This window comes from Diaporthe citri (genome assembly GCF_014595645.1).
Source record: "Diaporthe citri strain NFHF-8-4 chromosome Unknown scaffold_8, whole genome shotgun sequence".
NCBI lineage: Eukaryota > Fungi > Ascomycota > Sordariomycetes > Diaporthales > Diaporthaceae > Diaporthe > Diaporthe citri.
In genome coordinates, this window is record NW_025064853.1 from 2,159,852 (window position 1) to 2,185,028 (window position 25,177).

The 25,177-nt window shown below is 51.4% G+C and overlaps 6 protein-coding genes across 6 annotated transcripts; 4 read left to right on the forward strand and 2 right to left on the reverse strand.

Annotated features, from left to right (window-relative positions):
* Positions 1–390: 390 nt before the first annotated feature.
* INS49_014949 (uncharacterized protein) lies at positions 391–2,377 on the forward strand (the record flags this gene model as incomplete). The annotated part of the gene is made up of 2 exons (XM_043175636.1): positions 391–2,064; positions 2,189–2,377. 2 exons carry the CDS (start codon positions 391–393, stop codon positions 2,375–2,377), a joined length of 1,863 nt encoding a protein of 620 aa, XP_043020593.1.
* Positions 2,378–4,015: 1,638 nt separating this feature from the next.
* INS49_014950 (uncharacterized protein) lies at positions 4,016–5,818 on the forward strand (the record flags this gene model as incomplete). Its single annotated transcript, XM_043175637.1, has 3 exons — positions 4,016–4,353; positions 4,415–4,690; positions 4,813–5,818. The coding sequence occupies 3 exons, from the start codon at positions 4,016–4,018 to the stop codon at positions 5,816–5,818; spliced, it is 1,620 nt and encodes a 539-aa protein (XP_043020594.1).
* Positions 5,819–6,155: 337 nt separating this feature from the next.
* On the reverse strand, positions 6,156–6,767 carry INS49_014951 (uncharacterized protein; the record flags this gene model as incomplete). The annotated part of the gene is made up of 2 exons (XM_043175638.1): positions 6,156–6,518; positions 6,615–6,767. 2 exons carry the CDS (start codon positions 6,765–6,767, stop codon positions 6,156–6,158), a joined length of 516 nt encoding a protein of 171 aa, XP_043020595.1.
* A 2,331-nt stretch (positions 6,768–9,098) lies between these two features.
* On the forward strand, positions 9,099–10,184 carry INS49_014952 (uncharacterized protein; the record flags this gene model as incomplete). The annotated part of the gene is made up of 1 exon (XM_043175639.1): positions 9,099–10,184. The coding sequence occupies one exon, from the start codon at positions 9,099–9,101 to the stop codon at positions 10,182–10,184; it is 1,086 nt and encodes a 361-aa protein (XP_043020596.1).
* Positions 10,185–12,507: 2,323 nt separating this feature from the next.
* INS49_014953 (uncharacterized protein) lies at positions 12,508–13,082 on the reverse strand (the record flags this gene model as incomplete). The annotated part of the gene is made up of 2 exons (XM_043175640.1): positions 12,508–12,735; positions 12,843–13,082. 2 exons carry the CDS (start codon positions 13,080–13,082, stop codon positions 12,508–12,510), a joined length of 468 nt encoding a protein of 155 aa, XP_043020597.1.
* A 6,573-nt stretch (positions 13,083–19,655) lies between these two features.
* On the forward strand, positions 19,656–23,397 carry INS49_014954 (uncharacterized protein; the record flags this gene model as incomplete). The annotated part of the gene is made up of 6 exons (XM_043175641.1): positions 19,656–20,203; positions 20,261–20,646; positions 20,711–20,763; positions 20,867–20,957; positions 21,062–21,726; positions 22,351–23,397. 6 exons carry the CDS (start codon positions 19,656–19,658, stop codon positions 23,395–23,397), a joined length of 2,790 nt encoding a protein of 929 aa, XP_043020598.1.
* Positions 23,398–25,177: the final 1,780 nt, after the last annotated feature.

The window sequence follows — 25,177 nt, forward strand, 5'->3', positions numbered from 1 at the left end:
AGGTTTTTTACCTAAATATATAAACACTTAATAAGTAAGTTTTTCCCCTTTTATAAGGTTTTCTTATTATATAACTAAATATTCCTCTTTTATAAACTAAATCCCTTATATATATAAAATAAAATAAATAAAAGGGAATTAGTTTAAGGGGGGCTGTTGGAATATTCTAGATATCTAGGCTATTATTAATACGGAATATCCTTTTCCCCATACGTTTGCCACTGTATGGAGGATAATAACTATAAATAGGGGCCTTCCCTCCCGTTGAATAGACGTTAGCTAGCCTAATAGAAAAAGCATCCAACGCTATTATTTGACAACTTCGGCCCTCACCCTGTGCGCTCTATGCCCCACTATCATCAAAGTTAAGCCAGCCATTCGATACGGAGGATGGGGTTACGTCCTTATGTAGAGCCATCGTGGCTGCAGGACCTCATCGGCCCGTTGCTGTCCGTATTGGTATTCGCCTTGTCACCAGTCATCTGGGTGGCCGTCATCATCATTTCCATAATCCAGATAGTGTTGGACCTCATTCGCAGAGAGCCCAATGCTTTTAGAACTGTCCGCTCGGGTGCGCAGATTTGCGCATGGCCCGTCTTACTGCCGTTCACCACAACAGCGGACGCCTCCCGCCGATTCGTTTACCGGGCGTCCAACCTTGCATGCGAGATCAGAAAACATAGATCAACAGAACCTCAGCTCCATCCAGATCGTAAGAAGCAGGACCCGCCACCGAGGAGCCATCCCATTTTCAGCTTAAGAGATGACTCGAACGAGATCAGGCCTTACAACTATCCAAAATGGAGGGGCGACCACGATATCAGGTTATTTGAAATTTACCCTGACGGAGGTTCCGGCTATTATGACGATCACTTTGGCATGGTCCAGGGGCGCATCATTCACTCAAACTTATTGTGGGGCCCTAGCTACGATGCCATATCGTACACATGGGCAGATGAGAAGGGCGATTCAGCAGCGACGGAGAAAGTCTACATAATTAACGAGCGGTCGCAAAGCTACGTGACCAGAAACTGCGTCAGGGTCCTCAGACAGCTGCGACACCAAAAGAAGCGCCGGCTGGTCTGGATCGACGCGATATGTATAGACCAGCACAGTGATGTCGACCGGACTCATCAGGTCTCTCTCATGAGCAGGATATACATGTCTGCCAACAAGGTTATCGCATACACTGGAGAGGCGACACGGGAGAGCGACAGGCTTTTCAACTGGATGAACAGCGTCCATCCAAAGGATCTCGTATTACCCACAAACTCGGGTTGGGCCGACCTGTTGGACACTGAGGGCCGAGCATGGGCCCCCGACAGAGGGCAGCTCGTTGCAGGGCTCGAAAATTTCTGGTATCGATTGGGCGTCCTGAGCCACAACGTATCTTTTCGTTGTAGTCAATTGTGGTCTGTTCTGTTTGGCAGTGGGCCCGGACAGGCACCGGATGGCCATGCCGCATCCCTCCCAGACCAGCAAGTCCTGGACGCTGCAACTGAGTACTTCTCACGCCGATGGTTTCAGCGGGTCTGGGTCTTGCAGGAGGTATCGCTACCAGACGTTCGCAGCATCGTCATCATGTGCGGCTCAAAGTCAACGTCCGCCATGAGGGCATTACATTCACTCTCCTTGCTTCCCAGCGATAGCCTTGGTGCCTTGACTCTCGGACCCTTCTACCTTATGCTGCGCAAGAAGATCATGCGCCCTGAAAAGTCTCATCTTCTTGACGTCCTCATCGAAACGCGCGACAGGCATTGTTCCGAACCCCGGGACAAGATCTTTGGAGTTATTAGTATCGCCAGGGGGCTCGAGGAGGGCAGGTTTCCCGAGCTTGTTGCCAACTACGGTCTGAGTACGGCTCAAGTGTACGCCAGGTACTCGAAGTTCTTTATAGAGCAGCACGGACTAGCATTCTTTTGGTCCTTGATCAAGTCCTCACCCGTGGTCCCGAATCTTCCATCTTGGTCTGCGGACTGGAGTGTTCCATGGCCCAATTACAAAGCCGTGCGCGGGAGACATCTTCCGGCTACATCGCGCAAGATCGACCGGCTGGATCCGTCTGTGAGCTTTGAAAATATTTTAGACGGCGAAAAAAATCTCTTAAAAATTATCCGGCCTGCGGTGAATCGCGGGGTGTTCACAAGAGACGGGCATCTGGACGGGTCTAACGGCACGACTCGGACAGTCGAGGAGGTTGGCGATCTCCAGGAGGGACATCATCTCGTCGAGCTGTGTCCCGGAGTATGCGCGCTATTGCGAGAAAGCGGGGCCCATTATGAATTCATCCAAGTTCGTCCGCATCATTCCGAAGTGGATGGGCTACATCAAGTTATTGATGCTTGGACTGAGTATGTGGTGGACGGCAAGACCTTAGATTTTAGTAATATTCCCAGGGTTTTGGTCGGTGGGAAAGGTCTTGACTATCTATCAGGTTTGAGAACATACTTGATTCGCTAAACCCTGAAAATTAGGTCTTTAATTGTCTTCTTTCAACAGCATTAGTCAAAGTTGCGCTATGAACACTGCAATTTTTAACGGCATGATAGAAGGGCAAGAAAATGCTGGAATATTGATTGTATGACCATGTCTTTTTTAAACATAAGTACGATACTGTCGCCATGATGTCCAAAACTCCCTTCCCCCTGGTAACAAGTTATTCATACCATAAGAGTTATAGATGAGATGCATGTGTGTGTCAGGATCCGTTGAGGGTTGTCTTTGCTAAACATCGGGGTAGTAAAGGCTTCCTCCGAGACCAAGTACGTTGCGCCGTTTAAAGACTTGCTATGGGGAAACCCTTGTATGAATTTGACTTACCAACTTTTCCAACACCAACCATAGAACAATGCCTATGACGAAGCTTCTAGAACGTGCGGGTGATGCATCTCACTGCCGACTCAGCTAGCTGGTGTGTCAACCAACTCCTGCGCTTGTGCAGTAAGACCGGAGCATATAGGTCGATTGCACCACATATCCCTGAATGAGACATTCCCAATCAGACGATCTCATTGAGTACATGTGTCATGATCAAACTGGTCTACAGAAGCGAGAATTCCGCCGATCCTTAGCCAGTACCCAACTCCACCGGCCTGCATGCAGTATACGGCATAAGATCATCGTGGAGTCGGATCCACGGACCGGACCGAAGCACGGTTCAGCGCCTAATTGTTACTTGACGTCGGCTTTGGCTGCTGAAAGGTTCTCGTCATATTTGGGTACTCCGAGTTCCAGTATTCTTCCGAATGTGGCCGGCGACAGCCGGCCCTTGAAGTTGAAATAGTATGTCCGAGTCTACCGAAAGGTGACACATGTGCTGCACAGGTATGGAATTCGTGTGAGCCTCGGCAATGTGAATCGCAGCCGAATATGTGGAGAAGAAACCAATTCCTGTCCAGCAGATAATCAAAACATAATGACGTTCCAGACGGTCGGGTTGTGCTAGAAGCCGTGAAAGGCACATGACGTAGTCCGAAAACGGTAACCGGACACGCGATTAAGTTTCAATAGGGCCACTGATTGGCCGCGGAGGCTGGTGTCTCCAATTATAGCCGACAGTTTCGAGGCTTTGCGGACTTGGTTCCAGGGGCAGGGAAGGGGCCAAAGCCTCGGTGCCATTCAACGTCTGCGCCTCCTTCACTTTTCCTTCGCCTGGTTGCTCACCACCCCTCTGCCGATACTTCTATTCCCTGCCACATCATATTTATTTGCTTGGTCGATTAGCCTCATTTCAAATTTCTGTAACAGTAGACCTCGTCTAGACTAGAACCTCGGCGTCCAAGACGTCGCCTCGGAGCAATTGCAAGCCTCTCGAACCCTCGAGACTCTTTTCCCCCTTCGACGAGGATCTCCCGGATGCGCTGCGGCCTCATGTGACGGACAGACTTGCAACATCGATAGCGTCTCTTCATTTAGATCTCCTGTCGATAACCATACATCTGTTCCCCCTGCGATTCGGCGATCGAGTGGCTCGGACCGCGCACTCCGGGTCAGCGACACCGACACCAACAGCGACATGACGCCCCCAACGACAAAGGCAGACAAGGCGGCCTACTCGGAGCGAATGTCGTACTATCTCAACAAAGTCAACCCTGTGCCCACTCTACCAGAGTACACAGGCCCCTACAAAGTTGGCACCGCCGATGTCGAGATCCCAATCGCCGACCTCCATGCGCCGAGCTCAGCCCCTTCCCATGCCGCGGACATTCCGACCGTCCAGTTCCGCATCTTCTACCCTGCCCAGCCAGACAGCAAGGGAAAGAGGATCACATGGCTGCCAGCCCCTCAACGAAGTCACGTCACAGCTTATACCAAATTCCTTGGCTTTGGTGCCTTCACGTCTGAGCTTCTCTCGTAAGTGTGGTTCCCTACTCGTCCTGCCAGTGTCCACTTGCTAACGCCTTCACCTTGGCAGGTTTCTCCCACGCCATGTACATTATACCACAATACCCGTCCACAAGAATGCTACCATCCTCGAGCCCGAGCACATTCCGAACAAGCGATGGCCTACCATGATCTTCTCCCACGGGCTCGGCGGCAATCGCAACGCATACTCCCATGTGGCCGGCTCTATGGCCTCACACGGAGTTGTGGCGATATGCCCGGAACATCGCGACGGAAGTGCAGCCGTGTCGTTCATCCGAGACCCCGCCGCTCAGGACAGATTCTTTGCGAAAACACCAGGCGCACAGTCCCGTACATCAAGATCCCGCATGAGCAAAACCAAGAAACATGGGATGCGAGAAACAAGCAGTTGAAATTAAGGCTCTGGGAGCTTGGACTGATACATGAGGCTATATTGGACATCGACAGCGGGCTGCCCATCAAGAACTTGAACGCCAGCACACCGACAGAATGTCTCGGCCAGCTCGCGACGAAGATGAATGTGCAAGAGCCAGGGTCTATCATGTTCAGCGGGCATTCGTTCGGCGCGGCAACGGTGGTGCAGTTCCTGAAATCCACATACTATGCCGGTGCACCCGAGCTCAAGGACTTGGACGAGCCCCTCTTCGTGCCTGCACCAGGCACCCGTATACGGGCACAGATAACGCCAGCAAACCTCCTTATCTTGCTCGATATGTGGTGTTTTCCGCTGATTTCGCCTACCACCGCGGCTCTGTATCGCCTACCACTGCCAGCATACGCAGACAACGTCCCAACGGCACCAGGCGGGTCCGCCATCCTCGCTGTCGAGTCCGAGGCCTTCGTCAAGTGGACCGAGCACCTACACGCCAAGTGTCGGATCCTCTCGCCAGATCCCAGCGCCCCCATCGTCAAGGCCTCAGCATTCGAGCGCCCTGGTTCGGGCGTCCGGCTGCCGGAGCCAAATTTCTTCTACGTCGTCAACAGCGCGCATCTGAACCAGAGCGACTTTGCTGTGCTGTTCCCCTGGCTGACCAAGAAGGTGTTCGGGTCCGACGAGCCGGAGAGGGCGCTGAGGCTGAACGTGCGGGCATGTGTGCAGCTCCTGCGGACGAACGGCGTGCCTGTGGCCCGGACCTGGTTCGGCGACCTGGTCGAGGGCACCGACACGGGCGCGAAGCTGGGTGCTGTGGAGACCAGCAGTCGGTCTGGCGCTGAGGACGGGGGTGTCGACGATGGCATCCAGGACGATAAGGCCATTTTCGACAGGAGCGGGAACGGCGTCGTCGACCAGTGGAAATGGATCGATATTGTGGGCATGGGCGGCGAGTCCGGGCACGAAGGCGAGCACGGAAAGCCCGAGGCCGTCGAAGGGGAGAGCGAGATGGAGAACGAAGTCGAAATGGGCGCTGATACGCAGCCGGTCGCTGCTGCAGTAAGCGCCGCAGCGGCGTGATCCTTAGAATTTTAGCTGGGCTTCACCTTTGATGATAGACTGATTTGTGGTTAATAGGGCGCAAACTGGCAAAGGAAAAAGGATACCTATAGACCGAAAAGAGCAGGAGTTGGGTGGTGTCGACTGTTTTTGATCTTTAGAGCAAAAGAACAAAGCCATTCTGAATTACAATCTATCTACCAAGAAAGGAGCCCCGGATTGAATTTGAGGAGCCAGACTCGATTTTGACGCCAGCTGTTTTGTCCCCTTTACCCACGCAGCAAATTCCGACAATTCGAACACTTCCTCGCAAGTTGATGTTGTTTCCCTGTGTCAGGTATGTACCATCTCTCACCTCTCATCTCTCTCCCACAACCAGTCTGCCGGACGGGAAGAAAGCCTGGTACGACGGGGAGACTCTTTGCAAGACAGCAAGACCCTCCCCAGTCCTCTGGTGAAGGGACCAGGCAGAGAAGCGAGTCCTCAGGGTGGGCCTCACCTCCGGCCCAGCCGCTGGGTCGTGTGCCGGGGTGGGAGGGCGGCGGATGGGCTCGGAGGAGCGCACGCGGAGCAGTCTGTTATTGGTCATGTCTGGAATGGCTTCGGCAGTGGGCGCCTGAGCCTTCTGCCGAATGGACCACGACGACAGCCGAGCCCTCAAGGTGGGCCGAGTCGGCGAGAAGAGCTCCCCGATGGACTTGGAGTCGGCAGTCTTGGGTTCCTTCCCGTGCGTGCGGGTTAGTATTCGAGTTCTTGATACGTCTCAAATCCACGATCAATCACGTCGGGGGGAGGGGGGCAGCTTCGCTTTAATCACCTGGCTGGGTTCTGGCTCGTGTCCGCTCGCTTGCGCCACGGCGGGCTCTTTTCCTTTCGTGCTTGGTCTGGACTTGACTATTCTTGCGGGCCTTGGCCTCCTGGTGTCATTGTCAGGGTCATCCTGAGAGCACATATGCTGCAAGATAGTCATGTCGACAGATGAGATGGCATACAGCCACGGATCGATGGAATCAGATGTCCTCGAAGGATACAAAAATGAGGCCTGGCAGAATGCAGTGTTATGTTTACCTTTTGCTTCCCCTCTCGCGTCTGGTTCAGAATGCTGTTTTTTTTTTTTTTCTTTCACTTTTCAGCCATTTTACGGTTAGAGTTACGGTAATTACAGCACGCAATCCCGGGCCAACGTCGGGACGAGACACAGAACAAGGCCTCTCCTCGCCACAAGGCATGGAATGATAAATAAGCACGCCTGAGGAGGGAGCGCCGTGCGAAGCATATTAAGTCAAGGTTTGGAGCAAGTCAGCTATGACGGGCCAGTTGGCACTATAGGCTCTGTGCGCACTCAAAGTCAAGGATACACGCTTGCTCCCGCATGCTCCGACGGGTGCCATTGAACGCCTCCGACTGGGTGATTTGCCGTTGTGACCAGGGGAAGAGGTCTTGGGCATCAATAGACCACTCTTGTTGGAGCGCAGGCGTGCTGGGGGCCCTGGCGGGTAAGGTAAACCGGAGAATACTGGCACAAGGTTCGGCTGCATCCTTGCCGGCAGCTGACGGCCCGCTGGGAGGGAATCCCTCCCCGCAGGAACTCGAGATGGGGACCCGGTCCCTTCCACGGCCACCGTGGCGATGTGTCTGGACTCTGGAACCCCTCGCAAGCGGTCGGATGATCCGACAAACTGGCGCAGGGAAGCGCTTGGGGAGACGGCTCTGATTCATCCCCCTTGCGGTTGATGTTACACGTAACGGCCGGACGTTCTCGTCGATCTTTAATGGCTGTCTTCCAAATACACCTTGGCACACCTCAAGCGTGTGGTGTGCCTCGTTCGGCATACTCCACGACCAAGGGTTGCGGTGGAATGGTGGCCTCCTCGATAGAGAAGAAGGGCCAGGATGAAGATCAAAGACCTATCGCATGGGATCTTTGCAGCCCTTACCACTTCTCATATAGCATCTTTCCCCTCACCCGCTGCCGCACGAAGAGCGTCGTACGCATCGCCAAGAACCCCCTCTCGGTCGCAGAAGTCGGCAAGATGGTCCCTACGAGCCCTGGCTCAATAGTTAGCCACCTATCCGGTTGGGGGCAAGGAAGGAACCCTAGTGATCCGTTCATCGCCCTAGCGAAGGTTTCAGGACTAAGCGGGACCCGGATGTTGTTCAGATAAGGTTTCCCCAGATCCTTTGATCGACGTAGCTTGGCCAGAAGCAGTGGAGCACGGGAAGCGACTCGACTCGTTGGTAACCGAATATCCATCTCTATGTTCCATTCCTGCATGCTTTCCTTCGCCCCATTGACTCAGTGCCAAATGAATCTCTCGTCATCGGCGGCTCGAGGAAAGCATGCATTGGTTCTTCAAAATTGGGACGAAAGAGAGACCTTTTCACGGCGGTCCTACCGCTCGCAGCCTTTTATGTACAACATGCAGCTGATGTGCGTGTGACCGAACAAGAAAGCTTTTCTTCAACAGAGTGGTGTATACCAGAACTGTTAAGATTCTCTACCATTACTGCACCTGGCTAGTGCCTGCTCGAGTTCGTCAACATCTATCATCTCAATATACAATCGAGACGCATCTGAACCCATGTTTAAAGTGCGGCTTCAGCTCAGGGGAACCACACTCTAGTGCTCGGTGAAGGCATGTGGTTCATTTCCACCACACAGCATTAACGGCAAATGAAACAGTATCATATCATGATGGGAAATGCAACCCCCTACGGCAAGATGAACTGCCAAGTGACATGGGCCAAGGGTCCCGGGAATCTGATCCTGCCGTTGGGGCAAGCTACACTCGCCGGCCTTGGATGCGTCTAGAAACTGCCGCCCCCCAGCCGTCTCGGCGGCTGTCTCAGTCCCTAGGGACAAACAAGTTTGAGACCACCAGCATGGTGCTCGTAGTGGGTGCTTGCTTGAGTCATTGCCGTGGGTGTGTGTGTAGGCCATGCGGCGCCCGAATCATTCCGAGGCCTCTCCGGCCTGAGTGCGGGAGGTGGGCACTGGTGGCGCTGCTCAAAGTCTAACCAACCATGCAAAAGCTTCTGTTAGTACGTGTATTCGGGCCCAAGCTTTGCCCAGGGGGACAGATAGTTATTATTGATCACCTCCCGAGAAAGTTCGGTTCGGAGCCTGGCTGTGTTCCTGCGAGGTATCCTCGCTCCACTTCCTTCGTGCTCTTCTGGGAAAGTCGCTCGACCGACGATCCACGAGCAGCTTTTCAGAGCAGAGCACCTCGACCCATATCCATTATCGACAGTCCGTCACCGATAACCACATGACAGCAGTTTCTTGCTTCCTGCCTCTGTCATGTTCTCAATACCAAGAAGCGATCGTGGCATCGCTGGGGATAGTCTGGTCAGCGGACCGGCCCTCTTTGTGATCACCGCCTTCATCTCTCTGGCACTCTACAATGTGCTGGAGTTGGTCATCATTATATTCACGATATTCAAGAAGCGCAGAGGTCTTTACTTCTGGTCGATGCTTGTGGCCACGGTCGGAATATCCTTTAACGCAGTCGGCTACCTCCTCAAGTTTCTACATCCTAAGGTTGGTATTGCCTCGAGGTTGACCTACGTCTCATTGGTCCTCGTGGGATGGTCAAGCATGGTCACTGGACAGAGTGTGGTGCTCTACTCCCGACTGCACCTGCTACTGCACAACCAGCGCAAGCTCCGTTTCATCTTGGGCATGATCATCTTCGACGCCATAGTCTGCCATGTTCCAATAGCCGTCCTATTCTACAGCGTCAACTCGGACAATGGAGCACCATTCGTCACGCCATACTCGATCTATGAGAAGGTCCAATTGTCGATATTCTTCATCCAAGAATTGATCATTTCATCGGTCTATATCCATGAATCGTGGAGGTTTCTCCAGGCACGCCACCTGGCATTCGAGTCCAACAACAAGAACCTTGACGGCCGCAAGATCATGTACTGGCTTATAACCATCAACATCGTGATCATGGCGCTCGACATCTCCATCCTGGTGCTCGAGTTCTCCGGATTCTACGACCTGCAAACAAGCTGGAAGGCCCTCGTGTACAGCGTCAAGCTGAAGCTCGAATTCAGCATCCTGAACAAGCTCATCGAGGTGGTCAAGGCTCGGAACCCGGATCTCTTCGACAGCGAAGGCGTCAGGATGACGTTGATCAACGGCGGGAGGCGAGACGTCGGCAAGAGCAGTGGCGGAAAAGGCTCAGTCAGCGACCACCAAAGTCAGCCAACAGAGCCGCGGAGGACATTGACGGATGTGGAGGAAGTCGAAAGCCCGAAACACGCCATGGGCAGCATTGCTTCTGTCGTGTCGGTCAGTCAGGAGAGGCGACACATGGAAAAGGATTTCAACTCGAGCCGGTGGCCTGGTGCTTTCGCAAAAGGAGGGCCGCTGTGATAGGCACACGCGTCCAGGGTCCTTTGTGGAAGTGAAATTCAATTTGTGTTAATATGCGTGGCCGGTGCGATCTGGGATGTTCAAATATTTTGCCCCATTCTAAGCGGGAAACTACAGCATGAGCTCGCCAGTATGCGAGGTATAATTTTATGAAACGGCCTTTGCACTCTTGAAAGGATCAAACATGCGATGACATCCGTCAAACTAGTTCTGGTGAGCCATGAAATCAACTACGAACACTCTCACGCAGCTAGTCTGGATGGCAACCTTTCGCACTTAGCACTCGTACGGCTACAACATCAGGACTGGTGTTTTCTTCACTGTCCCTACTTGTAGCCCCTGTCATAGCGGGAAGCCATCGAGTAGCACATATTTCGATGGGTTGTTATCTTCAGTCAGTAACAGCGGGCTCGGCAGTCTCACCACATTATCTGCCGGCGTGTAAATACGAATATTCCTCGGATTTGGTGCGCCGAAGCAACACGGTAAACACAAGTCAGTTGGGGAGCTTGCTCTGAAGATGCTCCACAATGTGATATTGATCTAGAATCAAGGACCCGACGGAAAAAAGGCGTCATGGGTATACGTAGTACTACCAGAGGTGACATAACCCTTGTCTATATACCTTGGTTTTAAGAGTAGCATCCGGACGATAGTTGCTTAACCGTCAGCATACATCGGTTATAGGTCATTATTGGGCATATCTAGCGAAAGGTTCTTAAACGCCTCGTACATCTCATCCCTACTCATACATGATTATCAAAATCACTTTCATCCTCATAGAACAATTCAGATGTACATAACGCAGACAAAGTCTGTGAGCTTACCTATATAGAAAGGCGTTAAAACGCTGAAAAGAGCTCGATGTAAGGTTCTGATGTAAGCTTCTCAGATCTCAAGGGCCTCCTAAAGTCGAGGGCCAACTACCAGCTGAATCTGAGGTGCCCGCTCTGTGGAGTGGAATAGAACCTTGTGAAGTCAAACGAAGAAGAAACTTTGGGAGCAGAGCCACAGTCAAGAGCTGCAGGGCTCATTTGCATCAGCTTATGGTGTAGTGCGGTTCTGATCTGAAAATCTGATAAGCGAGCCAGACCACTCTTGCTCAACTCGAACCTGGTATACAATATCAATACGAGTTCATGCGATGGAACAGAGGGCAATGGCCACGTCCGCCGTCGTCTTAGCGCGGCTAGAGTCCATCTACATTAGCTCCGTTCTTGACTTTAGCAACCTGACTCGACTGGCAGCTACTTTGCGCTAATTTGTATACACATAAATGGTGCCTGTTTTGGAAGACAGGAAAAGTATTATAGTTGAGCTAGCAAAATCTCTGAGGATGTATACCCCCTGCATACTAACCGGCAGCGTACGAGCGCATACACGAAGGACGACTCAGAGCTCGGAGCGCCGGGTCGCTCAAGTGGCCGAATATTGCTACTGGAAGATACATGTTCGTCTTTCCTAGCTGCCCACATAAGGTTGGTGGCATCCGGGTGCTCAGGTTCTGCACCTGCCAGAACAAGATGTTACATACTGCTCAGTGATCATGAGAGCATCTCATCGTAGGCATACCCGACTTCAAGTGCGATACTGGTTGGATTACCTAGGTAGGCACGGTCAAGAAGACCTACCAGGGGGGAGGGGGGTTTCTGACTGGGTCACGCAATACACTCATGTTTTGATATTTAATTAAAATTTCATAATTCTAATGAAATGCTAATAAAAGGCTATTAAAATACTATTAAAACGAAATTATATTAAAGCTTTAAATTATATTAATATTAACTTTATATTAATATTAATTATATATTAGCTAATATTATTATAATTTTATATTAAAAGCTTTGGTTTAAATCCTATTAACTTTAAATTTATTTTTATTTTTAAATATTTCCATAATTTCATAAATCCTTTTATAATAAATAATTAAGCTAATAAAGAATAAATAAATAGTTAGGTTAAGGATGAGGAAAAAAAAAGGTTTTTTTTTACCCCTATATTAAAAAGTTAACATAATATCACAGTATGTTAAGAATAACTATATATTAGTGACGTGTAAATAATGCAATGTATATATAAAAAAAGCATATCAAAACCTTAATTGCATGTCACTATTATATCGCTATGCCATTGATATAGTAGTGCGATGTTGACGAAAACCCCCCCTCCCCCTGGTAGGGATATTGCAAAGGCAGAATCACCATCGCAAGTAGCTGAGACGATGCTCGATCATATTGGGGTCTATCTTATCGAAGACCGTTGGCCATCGGCCGTTTGTCCATATGGTGGACTTGAGTGTGCAAGTGACCGTGGGCCCTGACGCCTACAGAATCACGCATCCTCCACAAAGTCTTCCTGGGTGTGGGCAATCCCGCTTCACTGCGTCGCCTCCCTGCTCCAGAACCTGATTGATCATGTCGGTCGTGAGGTACAGGACCTTGTTCTCGACGACCTGCTCCTCAGGCTCCACAAAAGCGCCCTTGCTAGTGAGATACTCGATGGTCGTGGCGGCAATTCCATCAGTGTCGAGGCCCTTGGCAGCGGTCATCGCCTATGATGGTTGTCCGTTAGCAACCAATTTGTAGGTATTTGTTTTTTTGAAAAGCACACATGGCCCGTAGTGATCAAGTTGTTGGTGCATCAATGGCATTTGCTTACCTCAATCTTCTGGTTGAGGGCCGTGATGTGTTCGGCCTCCAAGACTCCATTCGCTTTGAGGGCTGACTCGACATAGTCGATGATCGAAGGGTTCCATGAGGGGTTCAACTCCTTGATCTGGACCTTGAGTGCGTTGATGACTGATTGAACTTGGTCTTGCTGATCATGGCTGGTAGGCGCAGCCAGGGCCCGGTAGGCCAAGAGAAGCGCCACAAGAACGGGTTTGGTTTGGGGAAACATCTTAGCACCGCTGCTGAAGAGTGGAAGTGTTGATGGTTGGGGCGCATGGGATTGATTGGGAAGGGAGGCTGTGGTAGGACTACAAATATAAATCAGACAACGTGCAGCACGAGGCCACTTATGAGTCCGTGCATTAAACTATGGTAGTCCTTTACTAGTCACTGCACTAAGTGAAGTGTTGGAGGTGGTCATACCTGGATCATATCCCAAGTGTGCTTACTTCCTTGTGCCAGTGAATGGGGGCCACGGTGAATGGGGCGTTGTAGACACTTGTAAACATGATGCCCTCCGGGTCTTTCTGCAATCAGGATCCTGCCCATATGCCCACCCACTTCGAATACAAAGATTGTGGGTTTTACCAGTCCCAGTCACTGTTCCATATTCCATGACATTGGCGTGACAGGAGGAATATTGGGCTTGACATCTCTGGGTCCTCTTCTGCAGGCCAAACGAGCATCCCCATCATGTGCAGGAAGCTAATAGAAATTTCAGTCCTCAGTTGCTGCAACTGAAAGTGCAGATGCCCACGTGATGTTTTCAGGGTGGCGATGTACATGTAAAGTCACTATCTTGAGCTCGTATCATGACTCGGATTTAAGACCGTTTCCTGTGTAGTGTTGCGCCATCAATCCGCGACCACCAATGGATGCGACTACCTAGATAGTTACGAGTGATTGGACCAATCGCCGTGGATTTGATAACTTCCAGATGTCTGAATTGCAGTTTTATCGCTCTGCAATATGTGGCTCCCGCGTTGTTGAGTGACTTGATGGTGAGATTAGATCACAGCAGCAGGACTCCGCATCCTTGGGTAAGGCTGGTGAGTTGAGTACTGCAATCTTATTTGGATTCCCACGCTCTATCCACCGCTACACATACCACCGCCATAACTATGAACAACCGCCACGTCATGCTTGTGGGCAAGAACTGCATCTCGTGTGCGAGCATGACTTATCTTCACACATGGTGCTGTACACGCTGTTCGGGGACTGCAACAACCCATGATTCCTCTTGCACACACAACAATACCAATTGCCGTTGAAACTACTAAGGTAACCTGACGCCATTGGATCTCAGGCCAAATCTTAGCCGCTGGTATCAATTAAAGGTTGTCGCACGTACCTAGATATCCCGAATCAGGTGCTCGTCGAGAGTGGACGTACGACATGTAATGTGACGTTTCTTCTCAAGTGTTGCGGCTCCGGACAACTTTGTGATGCCAAAGTCTCTTGCTCTGCAATGACAAGTGTGGCCGCTTATCAGCCCTGAAAAGACAAGATGGGGATCTTTTATCGCGATGTGGACCTTCCAGGAGTGCGCCAAGTTAAGACTGGAGATGACAGAGGTTCAGACACGAACTGGCGATGAGGGGAAGCTGAAGGTTATCGATGAGGGGAAACGGGAATGTGTTACCCCATTGTCAAAAACCAATTATATTTTACCACCTGAGATCCAATCACGCGAGGGCCTGATGCTCCTTCCCAGCGAAGGCTCCCTACGGATATGGTGGGGGCGCAAAATCATTCTAGAGGGTAGTGTGATGACCATCAAGCTTGATTCAAAAGGAGGAGTGCGAGACCATAGTCTCTTGCTTTTGCCCTAAATTCGAAGCTGTTGGTGCCGCAATGTATATGAGCTATCTAAGTGAGAGTTATGGCTCCACGGATGGAACCATAATACATAGCTTCTCTCCCTCATTTAATACATGCTGCTGTCTTTGTAGGCGGACTTAATGGCACTGCCCTCATCTATGCCCTTCTTCTTTACTTGTATTTGAATTTGTATGTTTTTAAACTAAGTTTCAATAGGAAGAAATGCCGATATCACCCTGGGCGGATTGACTTGTGATACTGAAATAATGGTAAATCCAGTTAACATTTACATTGTTTTATTATAATTACTACGCTGTTGTTTTATAGGTCATTCCACAGGAAGATGTTGTGCAGTTGAGAGTACCCTAAGGAAGGTATCACATGACACATCCTCCTACTGTAGGTCATGCCACAGCAGGTTTTCCTGTAGTACACTGTTTTGTAGGAAGCTGAAATGATGGCGACTTGTAGAACTAAAGGGGCAGAGTGAGCAAGCCTTTCGTTGCGCGTGATGCGTGAACACCCTCTTTTTCTGTTACACAGCAGAAGAACTGTCCATTCACGGGTTTGTGTTTCGCGAAGAACCTTCATTTTCTGGGTTACACTGCACCGGAGTAAGCAGGCTGACTGCTGCGCTCACCCAAGAATTCCTCAGGCATCATCAACCAAGAAGACCGGGAATGGCTGCCTAAAATAATGCAGAGACGATGGTGCCAAACTGATTCGCCTTTTGCAAACAACCACTGTGTCGTACTGGTGACGAATCCCACGCTTGCCCAATTGTCACATGGAGGAACTTCACCGCAAGTGCCATACAGCCTGCCATTGACTCATGGCTGAAGTATTAGGTATCGTCGGTAGCGTTATCGGCATTACCCAGCTAACCGGCGCCATCATCACCACTGGGACCACATTGAGCGGCATACTAAAGACATGCAGGACATTCCAGATGAGATACACATCCGACTCGGACAGCTTCACGTGCTGTCATTGAGCTTGCAGCAGTCAGAGTGCCGCGGCATCACTGCGGAAGTAGTGTCGATCCCTCCCTTGCAAAACGCGAGACAGCACTGTCAGGAGTGTCTGTTCGGGCTAGCAAACATGCTCGAAGACATGACGAAAAAGCTTGAGAGATCTGGCAAATTTAGGAGGAAGGTTTCTCTTGCCAGACATGTTCTCCAAAAGGATCGAATTGCGAGAATCGAGCAACGGCTTTCGCACTCTGTCGAATTGCTCACTGTCGCCAATCAGATGTATATGAAGTTCGTCAGGCTCGACTCAAAAGTTTGTTTTGGAACCAGACATGCTGAAACACACATTTAGACACCTTCTCGAATCTCAAATACCTGGCTTCGTACATAATACTTCTCTTGGCGCACCTACCCCGGTCGTGGAAGTAAGAGCAGAACAGTCGTCAAGTGGCGAGAGTTACGAAGCCATGTCAGCACAAAGGCTGAATAGAATCCCAAATTCACCAATCGGCACCATGACACTGCAACGTTCATTCCGTGAAATTGAACGAAGCCAAAAGCCCAAGTCAAGGTGGGAATTTGGCCTTGCCTGCATTACAGGCTCACTTCAACTGGAGCTTTATCAATCCCCATTAGCAAATGGAAGCGACGCTGCCGCTGCAAGCAAGGACGAGGAAATCTACGACAAGGCGACCGAGGGTTCGCTATTTGCCGAAAGCTAGAATCAAGATCAGCCTGCCCACGTGGTGGTCGGGCAAAGTCATAGAGGCACTGGTCTACAGGAGTCAGGTCGGTTGGTCGCAGCTGTTGAGGACGCGGAGCTTCATGAATCCCTGCTATGACTGCTATATCATGGCGTTACACAACATAAAGAATGGCGACCTTGGAGCGCTCGTAAAGCAGTTTGATCAGAGACAGGCGACCCCGTGGGATGAGCTCAGGTGTGGCTGGAATTTCTTCCCGGTAAGTCACCATCTTGCTCTGGTTAAGATTATCACTGAACCGGAAATTCCAAGAGGCGCTCCAATGTGGCCAATGGCAAAATTGCTCATTCCTTCTGGATTGTGGAGTGGAAGCATACCTGGATCTCTTCTTATCTTCGATCGTAAGCACACTGAGGAACCCGAGCCATATTTGAGAGATTATCACGCTCTCAACAGTATGCACATGTGCCTCCCCTCAAAATACGCATCGAAGATGTGGTTGTAGCTGCCGGGTTTCATTCCTGGTGTGGAGACCAACGACTTCATGCCTATCGGCAATTGATTGGAAAGACCGAACAGAACGAGCCCTTGCTTATATCATTTCTGTTCCATTGGAAGGGGCCTCTAGCGTCTTTTACAAACATCAGACGCTCTGTCTGGCCTGATGAGGAGTACTACTCGCAGGCATTCTTGACGAAGCGAATGCAACTTACCACCGGTCTGGTCTTGAATGGACCAGTTGTCTGGAAGGAAAATACCGATATTATACCGATGACTCGCTTTGCTCTGGAACGAGATGGATACTGGACGAAAGCATCAATGGATCTTTCTATCTCCATTAATGACGGTGAAACATTACTTCACGGCCTAGCTGGGATCATTGGATTACTGGGAAACGAAGACTCAGTGAAAGAATGGCTGCGGTTAAGTATGGATGCCATAGGACGATGCCACAGCCTGAAGGACTTGTGCCAAGCCAGTGCAAGGAGTCACGGGCCGTTTTTGGAGACACCGCTTCTCAGGCTGATAAAGCAGTCTTCTGACCTTAGAGTCCCGTTCTGTTGCCAACTGGGAGATCAAGATTCAATGCCCAGGCTCATTCAGCGCTGCGAGGCCTCAATTTTATTATGGTTGGAGTGCTTGCGTGTCGCCGGCGTGGACCTGCTGAGGTACGGTCGAGAGGAATTCCAACGCCATGTGACTGTATTCGATATCGTGCGGGACTTCGGACTCAAATTTAGCTGCCATGGTGAAAAGAGGCACAACTGGTGGGGCATTTTCCACCTTATCAGGTTCGACTTTGGCGCACGTCCATCTCAGTGGAAGTTTTGGTGGTCTGAGATAAGCGACGACTTTGCGGGAGCCTTTTGGCACATGGTTGAAGAGCAAGAGATATCGAATCTCAAGGTCCCCGGAGCATGGATATAAGGTGAACCCCCATCCAGATTCTAAGAGTTCACGCATATAGTCACTTGAGGACGGCGCAGAGTGTCAATCGATCTCATCTAAATGGTTGAAAGTCTTTGACATAACATTGTCATTTGTTGAAGCTGCAAAGGACACATTATGCATCGCACAGCGCAGTGCAAGCCAGGCGTTAACCATATGCAGGACTAAAGTCAATGAGGAGTTCCGTAGCAGATAAATCATAGTTCAGATGGCATTTACACGGATTCGATGTTCCCACCGGTAATGCCAATGATTCAAAGAGATGATCCTGCGCTAAATGCAAAACATGATCCCATTCTAGATGCCGTATATACGCCCTATGCCCCATGACTTTGCTTTTTTCTCCTGCAAACTACGGCTAACGCTCTCCGTAGCTGAATGAAAACGCCCGAAAATCAGACTTGAAGTGAAGTGACAGGCTAAATGTAGGTGTGCTCACCCGGGTTTCTCGGCTATCCTAAAATACGTCAGAGGCGCTGTTTGCGCCTCTCAACCGTCTGTCTCCAGCACCATTTGGCCCCTTTATTAGAGCCCACCTCAGATCGGCGGACCGACTACGGACGTTAAGAGCGTGCATGGTTCCACCCAAGTCAACACTGATGCCCCGCTATCTAGACAACCTTGCGGTCAGCGATTCTAGGACGCCCCAATGATGTATTTCCGTCCCGCTCTGGCCCAGGAAACAGTAGCTGCTGTGACACAGCAAGACACCGTGGTCTCAAGCGTAGCTACCAAGAAGGCGATCGCATCAAATTTGCGCAGCACACAGGAACGACTCGTCAATCGCAGCTCTCTACTACACCTCCACTGCAATTGAGCACCGGGTGACAGAAGATGGCGTCCCTGTTGCGCTCCCCTTCGAGATTGACGCCTTGGTGCTTCCCGCTTCCTATTTCTACGTGCACAACCGCAGCAAAGAGGCGAAAGACAACAGGCCTCGGCTGTAGTCTTCGAACGAAGCTGCTCCGAGCTCAAACATTATTCTTTTGAGGAGTGCCAGACTTTGGAGCGAAATCGGATCCACAGGTTTAGTCCGGTGACAGGCACCAGAAGTCTTCAGTTGAGCCCCGATACAACGCCACGCGTCGGGCCGTGGGGTTTTCAGCCTAAGAGATTCGGCCATCGTCCCATCCCTTTCCCTGTAACGACGAGCCTTCCCTCCCCGGACCAATGAGACAATCAGCCACCTACTGGTGGAGAGCGCAGCATGCATGGGGAGTGGATCAAGAGCGGATAAACGCCGAAAGGATTTCCCATCTCAGTTAAACAGGTGCTCGTACAAGTCTTGTCGAAACACAGCTCAGCGTTCCAATAGGGCGCTTTCTGACCGAGTCTCCTTCTGGGCTGATTCTCCCTCCAAGAGGCACACGATTGCAAGGGTTGGTCCCAACAGAGGATTGAAATGAACACCAACAGACCTTCCTGACCCGGGAAGGTTCTGGCCTAGTGGAGCGCGACTAAACCCCACAGAATGGCCTGGGCTGTACCAGTTAGAACGTTTCGGATCCCTGAACGTGCTTAAGTGCGAGTTTAGCCCAGACACACAAACGCGCCATGCCACTGTGCCTCTCCTGCGTGCGTATCACGCCCCTAGAGTACGGTGTCGAGCAGGCATCATGTCCCAACCGGTTTCCAGGAGCTCCAGTCTCATCCACATTTATCCACTCCCTCGGGTGCAGGCAGGCCGGCTGTATTAAATGTCCCGTCCCCGGCTGCTCGGATTTTAGAAGACAGCTATTACATGGGACTTCACGGGCCCTGAAATCGATCAGCCGTCACCAAAAAGTGAGCGATCGGACTCACTTGCAACCCTCCGCGGTCGAGAGCCCTCGAATCCGGCTATTTCGATAACCAAAGATGGGACGCCCAAACCCTCCTCGAGACTACTGCAAGAAGCTCCTCCCTGTAGCAATTGACGAGATAGCGAGCAAGGAGCCGCAACGGCCATGGGTGTCGCTCCCTGTGGACGACTGGGACCTGGCCCAGGGCTTTGAAGATGTGACCTTTGAGGCTTTAGCCAACGCAATCAACAAGGTAGCACATGTCATCGAGGCGGCGTTCGGGCGATCCTCCACGTTCGAAACCTTTGCCTATCTAGGCGTGCCTGATATCCGATATCATCTCGTGCAGATGGCGTCCATCAAGACCGGCTTCAAGGTTCTCCTGTCGTCTCCGCTCAACAGCACCAACGTCCACGCTTCGTCAATGCAAAAGACCCAATGTGTCGCACTGCTGTCAGCCAACGGTGCTCTAGTCGACGATATCCTGAGGGCTCATCCGGTTAAACATGCTTTGATACCAGAATTGGACGACCTACTCAGCTTACAGGACCGTGCCACACCGTATCCCTTCCACAAGACATGGGAAGAGGGCAAACTTGACCCTTACATGGTCCTCCACTCTAGGTCAGCTCCCTAGAGGTCAACCGATTCGCTGCGCTGGCTGACTGTTATCGTACGCAGTGGGACAACAGGTGACCCTAAGCCGGTAGAATATCGGCACGTATTCTACGGGAATGCGTGGACTTATCTGTTCCTGCCGGATGTCTATGGACGCGAGCACTTTGTTGACCTGATGTATCCTGGCAATGGTACGAGGTTTCTGCTTACATCAGCGCCATTTCATGCAATGTCAGCTACCTGCGCTCTTCCGATGAGCGTCTTTGGGGAGGGCACGTTATGCCCGGGCTTTAGGCACCGGGCCATAACCACCGGCGATATCCGCGAGTATCTGGAGTTTGCCAAGGTGACCAAGGCTGCGCTTACGCCTTGGATGATGGAGGATGTCGCTCGCAAACCCAACCCAGAGCGATACATTAAGCCATTCGAGTCTGTGCTATTTGGGGGTGGTGAGTTACATGAATGTCATGAAAGATGTTGCGTTGCGCGATGGCTGATATGTTGTGCCCCCAGCCGTTCTTTCACCACTTGCGAGTAGTATTTGGGCTGAACATACTCACATTCAAGTAAGTGCCAAGCTAGAGTGGCCGGTGTGACGCTCGCATCCTCCATTTCGGCTTGTGCCAGGCAGCTATGTGTCACAAGAGATAGTGGCTGACAGTTACACAGAATGGCTGGGGCTGCACTGAGGCTATGGCTGCAGGCATTGTCAGAGGGGATAACGAGGACTGGCAATATGTGTACTTTGACACGGTGCATAGTAAGCACCATTCTTCTCCTTTTACGGTCTCTCGTCTGTTATCTTTCCGAACGTTCCAGAATGCGTCACTTTGGGACCTATAACAGGTGATTAACACGTACCAGCCGGTGTGGAATTTCGGAAATCAGACGCCGAGTTCTTCGACGAGCACGGGTCACAGGTGCCGCTATACGAGATAGTGCTCACCATGACCGAGGACACAGCGCCTTACGCGAGCTGGCACGTACGACAGGGCATCACACCCGAGAACACAAAGCCACCGTATCCGGAATATCGGCCTGGCGACCTCTTCACCCCCCACCCCGACCCAGAAAAGGCCGCATTCGTCTTCAAATTCGTCGGCCGCACTGATGATACCTTTACGCTCTCGACCGCCTCCAACATCCACCCTGGGCCAATTGAGAGGGCGATCGGCGCACACCCCGAGGTCGGCGGCGTCATGATAGTGGGTAACCAGCGCCGACAACCGCTCGCGCTGATCGAAGTTGCCGAGGGCGCCGAGCCTAGCACTGGCCTCAAAGAAGAGATATGGGAATCCGTGATAGATGCTGCCAACGCCAACATGCCTGCACATGCAACTATCACGCGGACACATGTGGCGTTGGTGCCACATGGCTCACTCGTTCGAACGCCAATCGGGAAAGTAATTCGGAGAAAGACAGAGGCCAAGTTTGCGGACGTAATCAACAGGGTATACGATGATTTTGGGGACCAGTGGCAGGGCAGACAGGGAAGGTTCAGCTCCATTACGGCGACGACTCAGATCACAGTGGAAGTGTCAGAGTCGCCAACTGTGTCTGAGACAACATCTAAATAGCACGTTTAGTCACAGGCGGCTTACGCTGTGACAGGCGAATGTGCCATTATTAGACCCGGCAGCACGGATAGGCTGCCACACAGGAATCATAATGGCGGCCTAGGCCGAGCACATGGCGGCCTTTCGGAGATTTTGGTACGCGCCGGTCCTCACCACCGTGTTGTGTGACAGATGAGATCGTTCCATTTGCGTGATGTGTCTTTCTGTCTGGACTCTTGGTGTCACGCCACATCATGATGGCGCATGGTGAACCCGCCGAGTATGGCTTGTATTCTGACGATATCTCGGAAGTCCGAAGGATTCCCGCGCAATTTCATGCCTTACACGCCTTACATGCCTTCTCGTTTCTGCAGGGTGGCTTGACAAGCTTTCCCTGCCAAGTCATCTGCTTTACTACTGCAAGGTAATCCAAGCTACTGCGAGGCAGGCAGCACTGCATGTACATAATCTCAGTCTCCCGAAGAACGAACGACTGCTTCTTATAAAACCGCTCTTGGCCGCTTCGTGTCAAAACTCTGGATGAAAGTGCCTTCTTCATTGCAACGAGCAAGAGTGTTCCTGACGACCGAAATGAAGCCAGCAGCCTTCTTGACCGGCGTATTGGCAACGGCTGCCTCCATAGCAGAGGCCCAGCATGGCCGCAGGAGGGGGTATACGCCTGCGAGATGCACACCGGAGAACGCCGTACAACGCAAGGAATATGGCAGCATGGCTGACCACGAGAAGTTGTCCTACATCCACGGAGTCCGATGCCTGATGCGGCTGCCCTCTCAATATCCAGCCGGGGTCGTACCAGGCGCAACCAGCCGCTGGCTTGACTTCACGGCAACCCACATCGACCAGACTCTCCAAATCCATTTTGACGGACTTCTCCTTCCCTGGCACCGCCACTTCATCTATCTCGTTGAGCAGGCTCTCCATCAGGACTGTGGATACCCAAAGTCACTCGGCATCCCTTACTGGGACTATCCACTTTATCCAAATCTGGCAGACAGCCCAATATTTGATGGTTCCCACACTTCACTAGGGACCAACGGCCGTTCCACCGACCTCTGCATAGAGAAGGGCCCCTTCTCCAACTCGACCGTCAACTTCGGGCCCTTCACCTCCATAGTCACCTTCGACATCACCCAGCCGGCCAACTGGCAAGAGTCGAAGCCCCAGTGCATCAAGCGCCAGTTCCTGAACGAGCCCCTCCGCGAAAACAACAACCAGACCAGCATCGACGGCCTGCTGGCCTCCCCAGACATCCTCACCGTGCTGCGGTGGCTCAACGGCGCGGACCTCATGGACGGCTTCACGGACAAGGGCATCCACGGCGGGGGCCACTTCGCGGTCGGGGGCATCGGCGGCACCATGTCCGACTTCTTCTGCAGCCCGCAGGACCCGGCGTTCTTCCTGCACCACGCGCAGCTCGACCGCCTCTGGGCGAACTGGCAGGACGAGAACCCGGACCTGAGGTACACGTACAACGGGACCAGCACCGTCTTCAACCCGCCTGGCGTGACACCAGAGGTGGACAATTCGACCATGATGACGTTTGGCGTTGTTGGAGACCCCATCACGGTTGGGGAGACGGCGGACCCGATGGGGATGACACCTTACTGTTATGTTTATTTGTAAAGTTTAATTACTAGTACTGTAGTCAGTGGCGTCTGCCATTCTGAAGCAGACGCATTATAGATGCTCGTGTTGTGGCGTTTTGTCTTCGGGATGGGAAGATAGAAAGGATAACTTGCTTTTCTATATGCGATCTGCGAGTGTGGGATGCTCCCTATCATGTATACACATATGCTTCAATTTAATGTAGTGGAACCTGATTTATAATTTGACTCCCTGGTTCTCTATTCGCTGTGTTGCATGCAAAGTGACAGGTCATGTCTCCTGAAGTGTGTGGCAGCATGCTGTTCGGGTCCAGACCTGGGCCTCCCCTGCAACTTTGACCATGGCTGTGTCGGTCTTGACTCATTGAGCCGCGGAGCATTCATTATCGGAATTGGCTCGACGACATCATCCCGACTCACATTTGACTTCCTTGTTTACTCGACTTTTATGGGGGCTTACAAAACTGCTATTCGTTTCCTCTTCTGCCCTGATCAATAGTCGAAGGTGGCAGTGTTTGTTTTCTTGCAGAGGCTGTCAAGGGCCAGCATGCCGGTGCACAAATGCCACAAACAGACGTCATTCTCGGCGCGGTAATTCGGAAACTGGATGGACAGCCCTATGGCGGAATAATCTTTAAGCAGCGGTTGGACCAACTCTTGGCATATCTCCAGTTTCAACACTCAAAGATTTAAAATTATGGAGACATGCGTTCTCTGTTTTCATGCTTAATCGGGAAAAGGAGAAACGGAGGCCATGGCACAGATTAGTGGGTGGGTCTCCTTTACACACACACAGACCTCAACTCAGCCCCGTAGAGAATAGAACGCATCTTGTGAGAATACAAAGACACGTCAGCAATGGAGAATGGCGGGTCGGTCCGTCCATACCTCAGGCAAAGAGCGGGCAAAGGATTGTCATACCCATAGCGGAACGAGCCAGAAGCGCCATCAGCTCTTGATCGTCCACGCTTCTTCGCACAGAAGCAGACTTACAGTACAGCTCCCACATAGAGTGTTGAACGGGTTTCGAGGCTGATGTTACGTTTGCTGTACCACACAGCGCTCAAGGCGACTGATGGTCAGATATTGATCGCTCAACAGTCTTTCATGCCATCCGTTTCAGCACCCCAGCATCCCAACGACTAATTAACCATGTCGTACAAGTAAAACTGTCAAACCTTTGGCGGCGCAGCTTCTTGTCACGTGAAAGTGACACCAGCAGCTTTTGGCCCTGCGACCGCTTCACCAGTCGGAATTTAAGCTGGCAAGCGGCCCATGTTGTCAGCCTGCATGTCCACCTGCCATGTCATTGCTAGCGTTCTGGACATCCTCGAATAGCGGTCCAGACCGAATCCACTGAGGGCATGCTCTGCTCGCCGATCGCTACCGCTTGACGCAATATGGTACCCGCTTTGGACTATATCTTGGCTTGGCTCTACACCTTACATATCAACCCCGGAGAACAGCCGGCGCAAACTCCACGGGCTTTACCAACCGGCTCTCCAAGTTACGCGTCCATCTCCACCATAGATCGGTTATAGACGGGGCCTTATTTCAAATGGGAGAACTTCAATTGGAAGACTTACGCGTCAGCTTGGCCGGCCTTGTACTTTTTCTGCAGTGGCTTAATGTTTACGCGTATTGCCTACCTATCTGGGTAGGCAGTGGACACTGACGAAGTCACGATAAGGATGATATTTGCTTATGCATCATTGAGTCACTGTGGGCATGGTCTGTGATGCCTCTTCGTGCTCTGAATTCGCTATTGTATAAGGGATGTAATGTGGAGGCATGCAGAG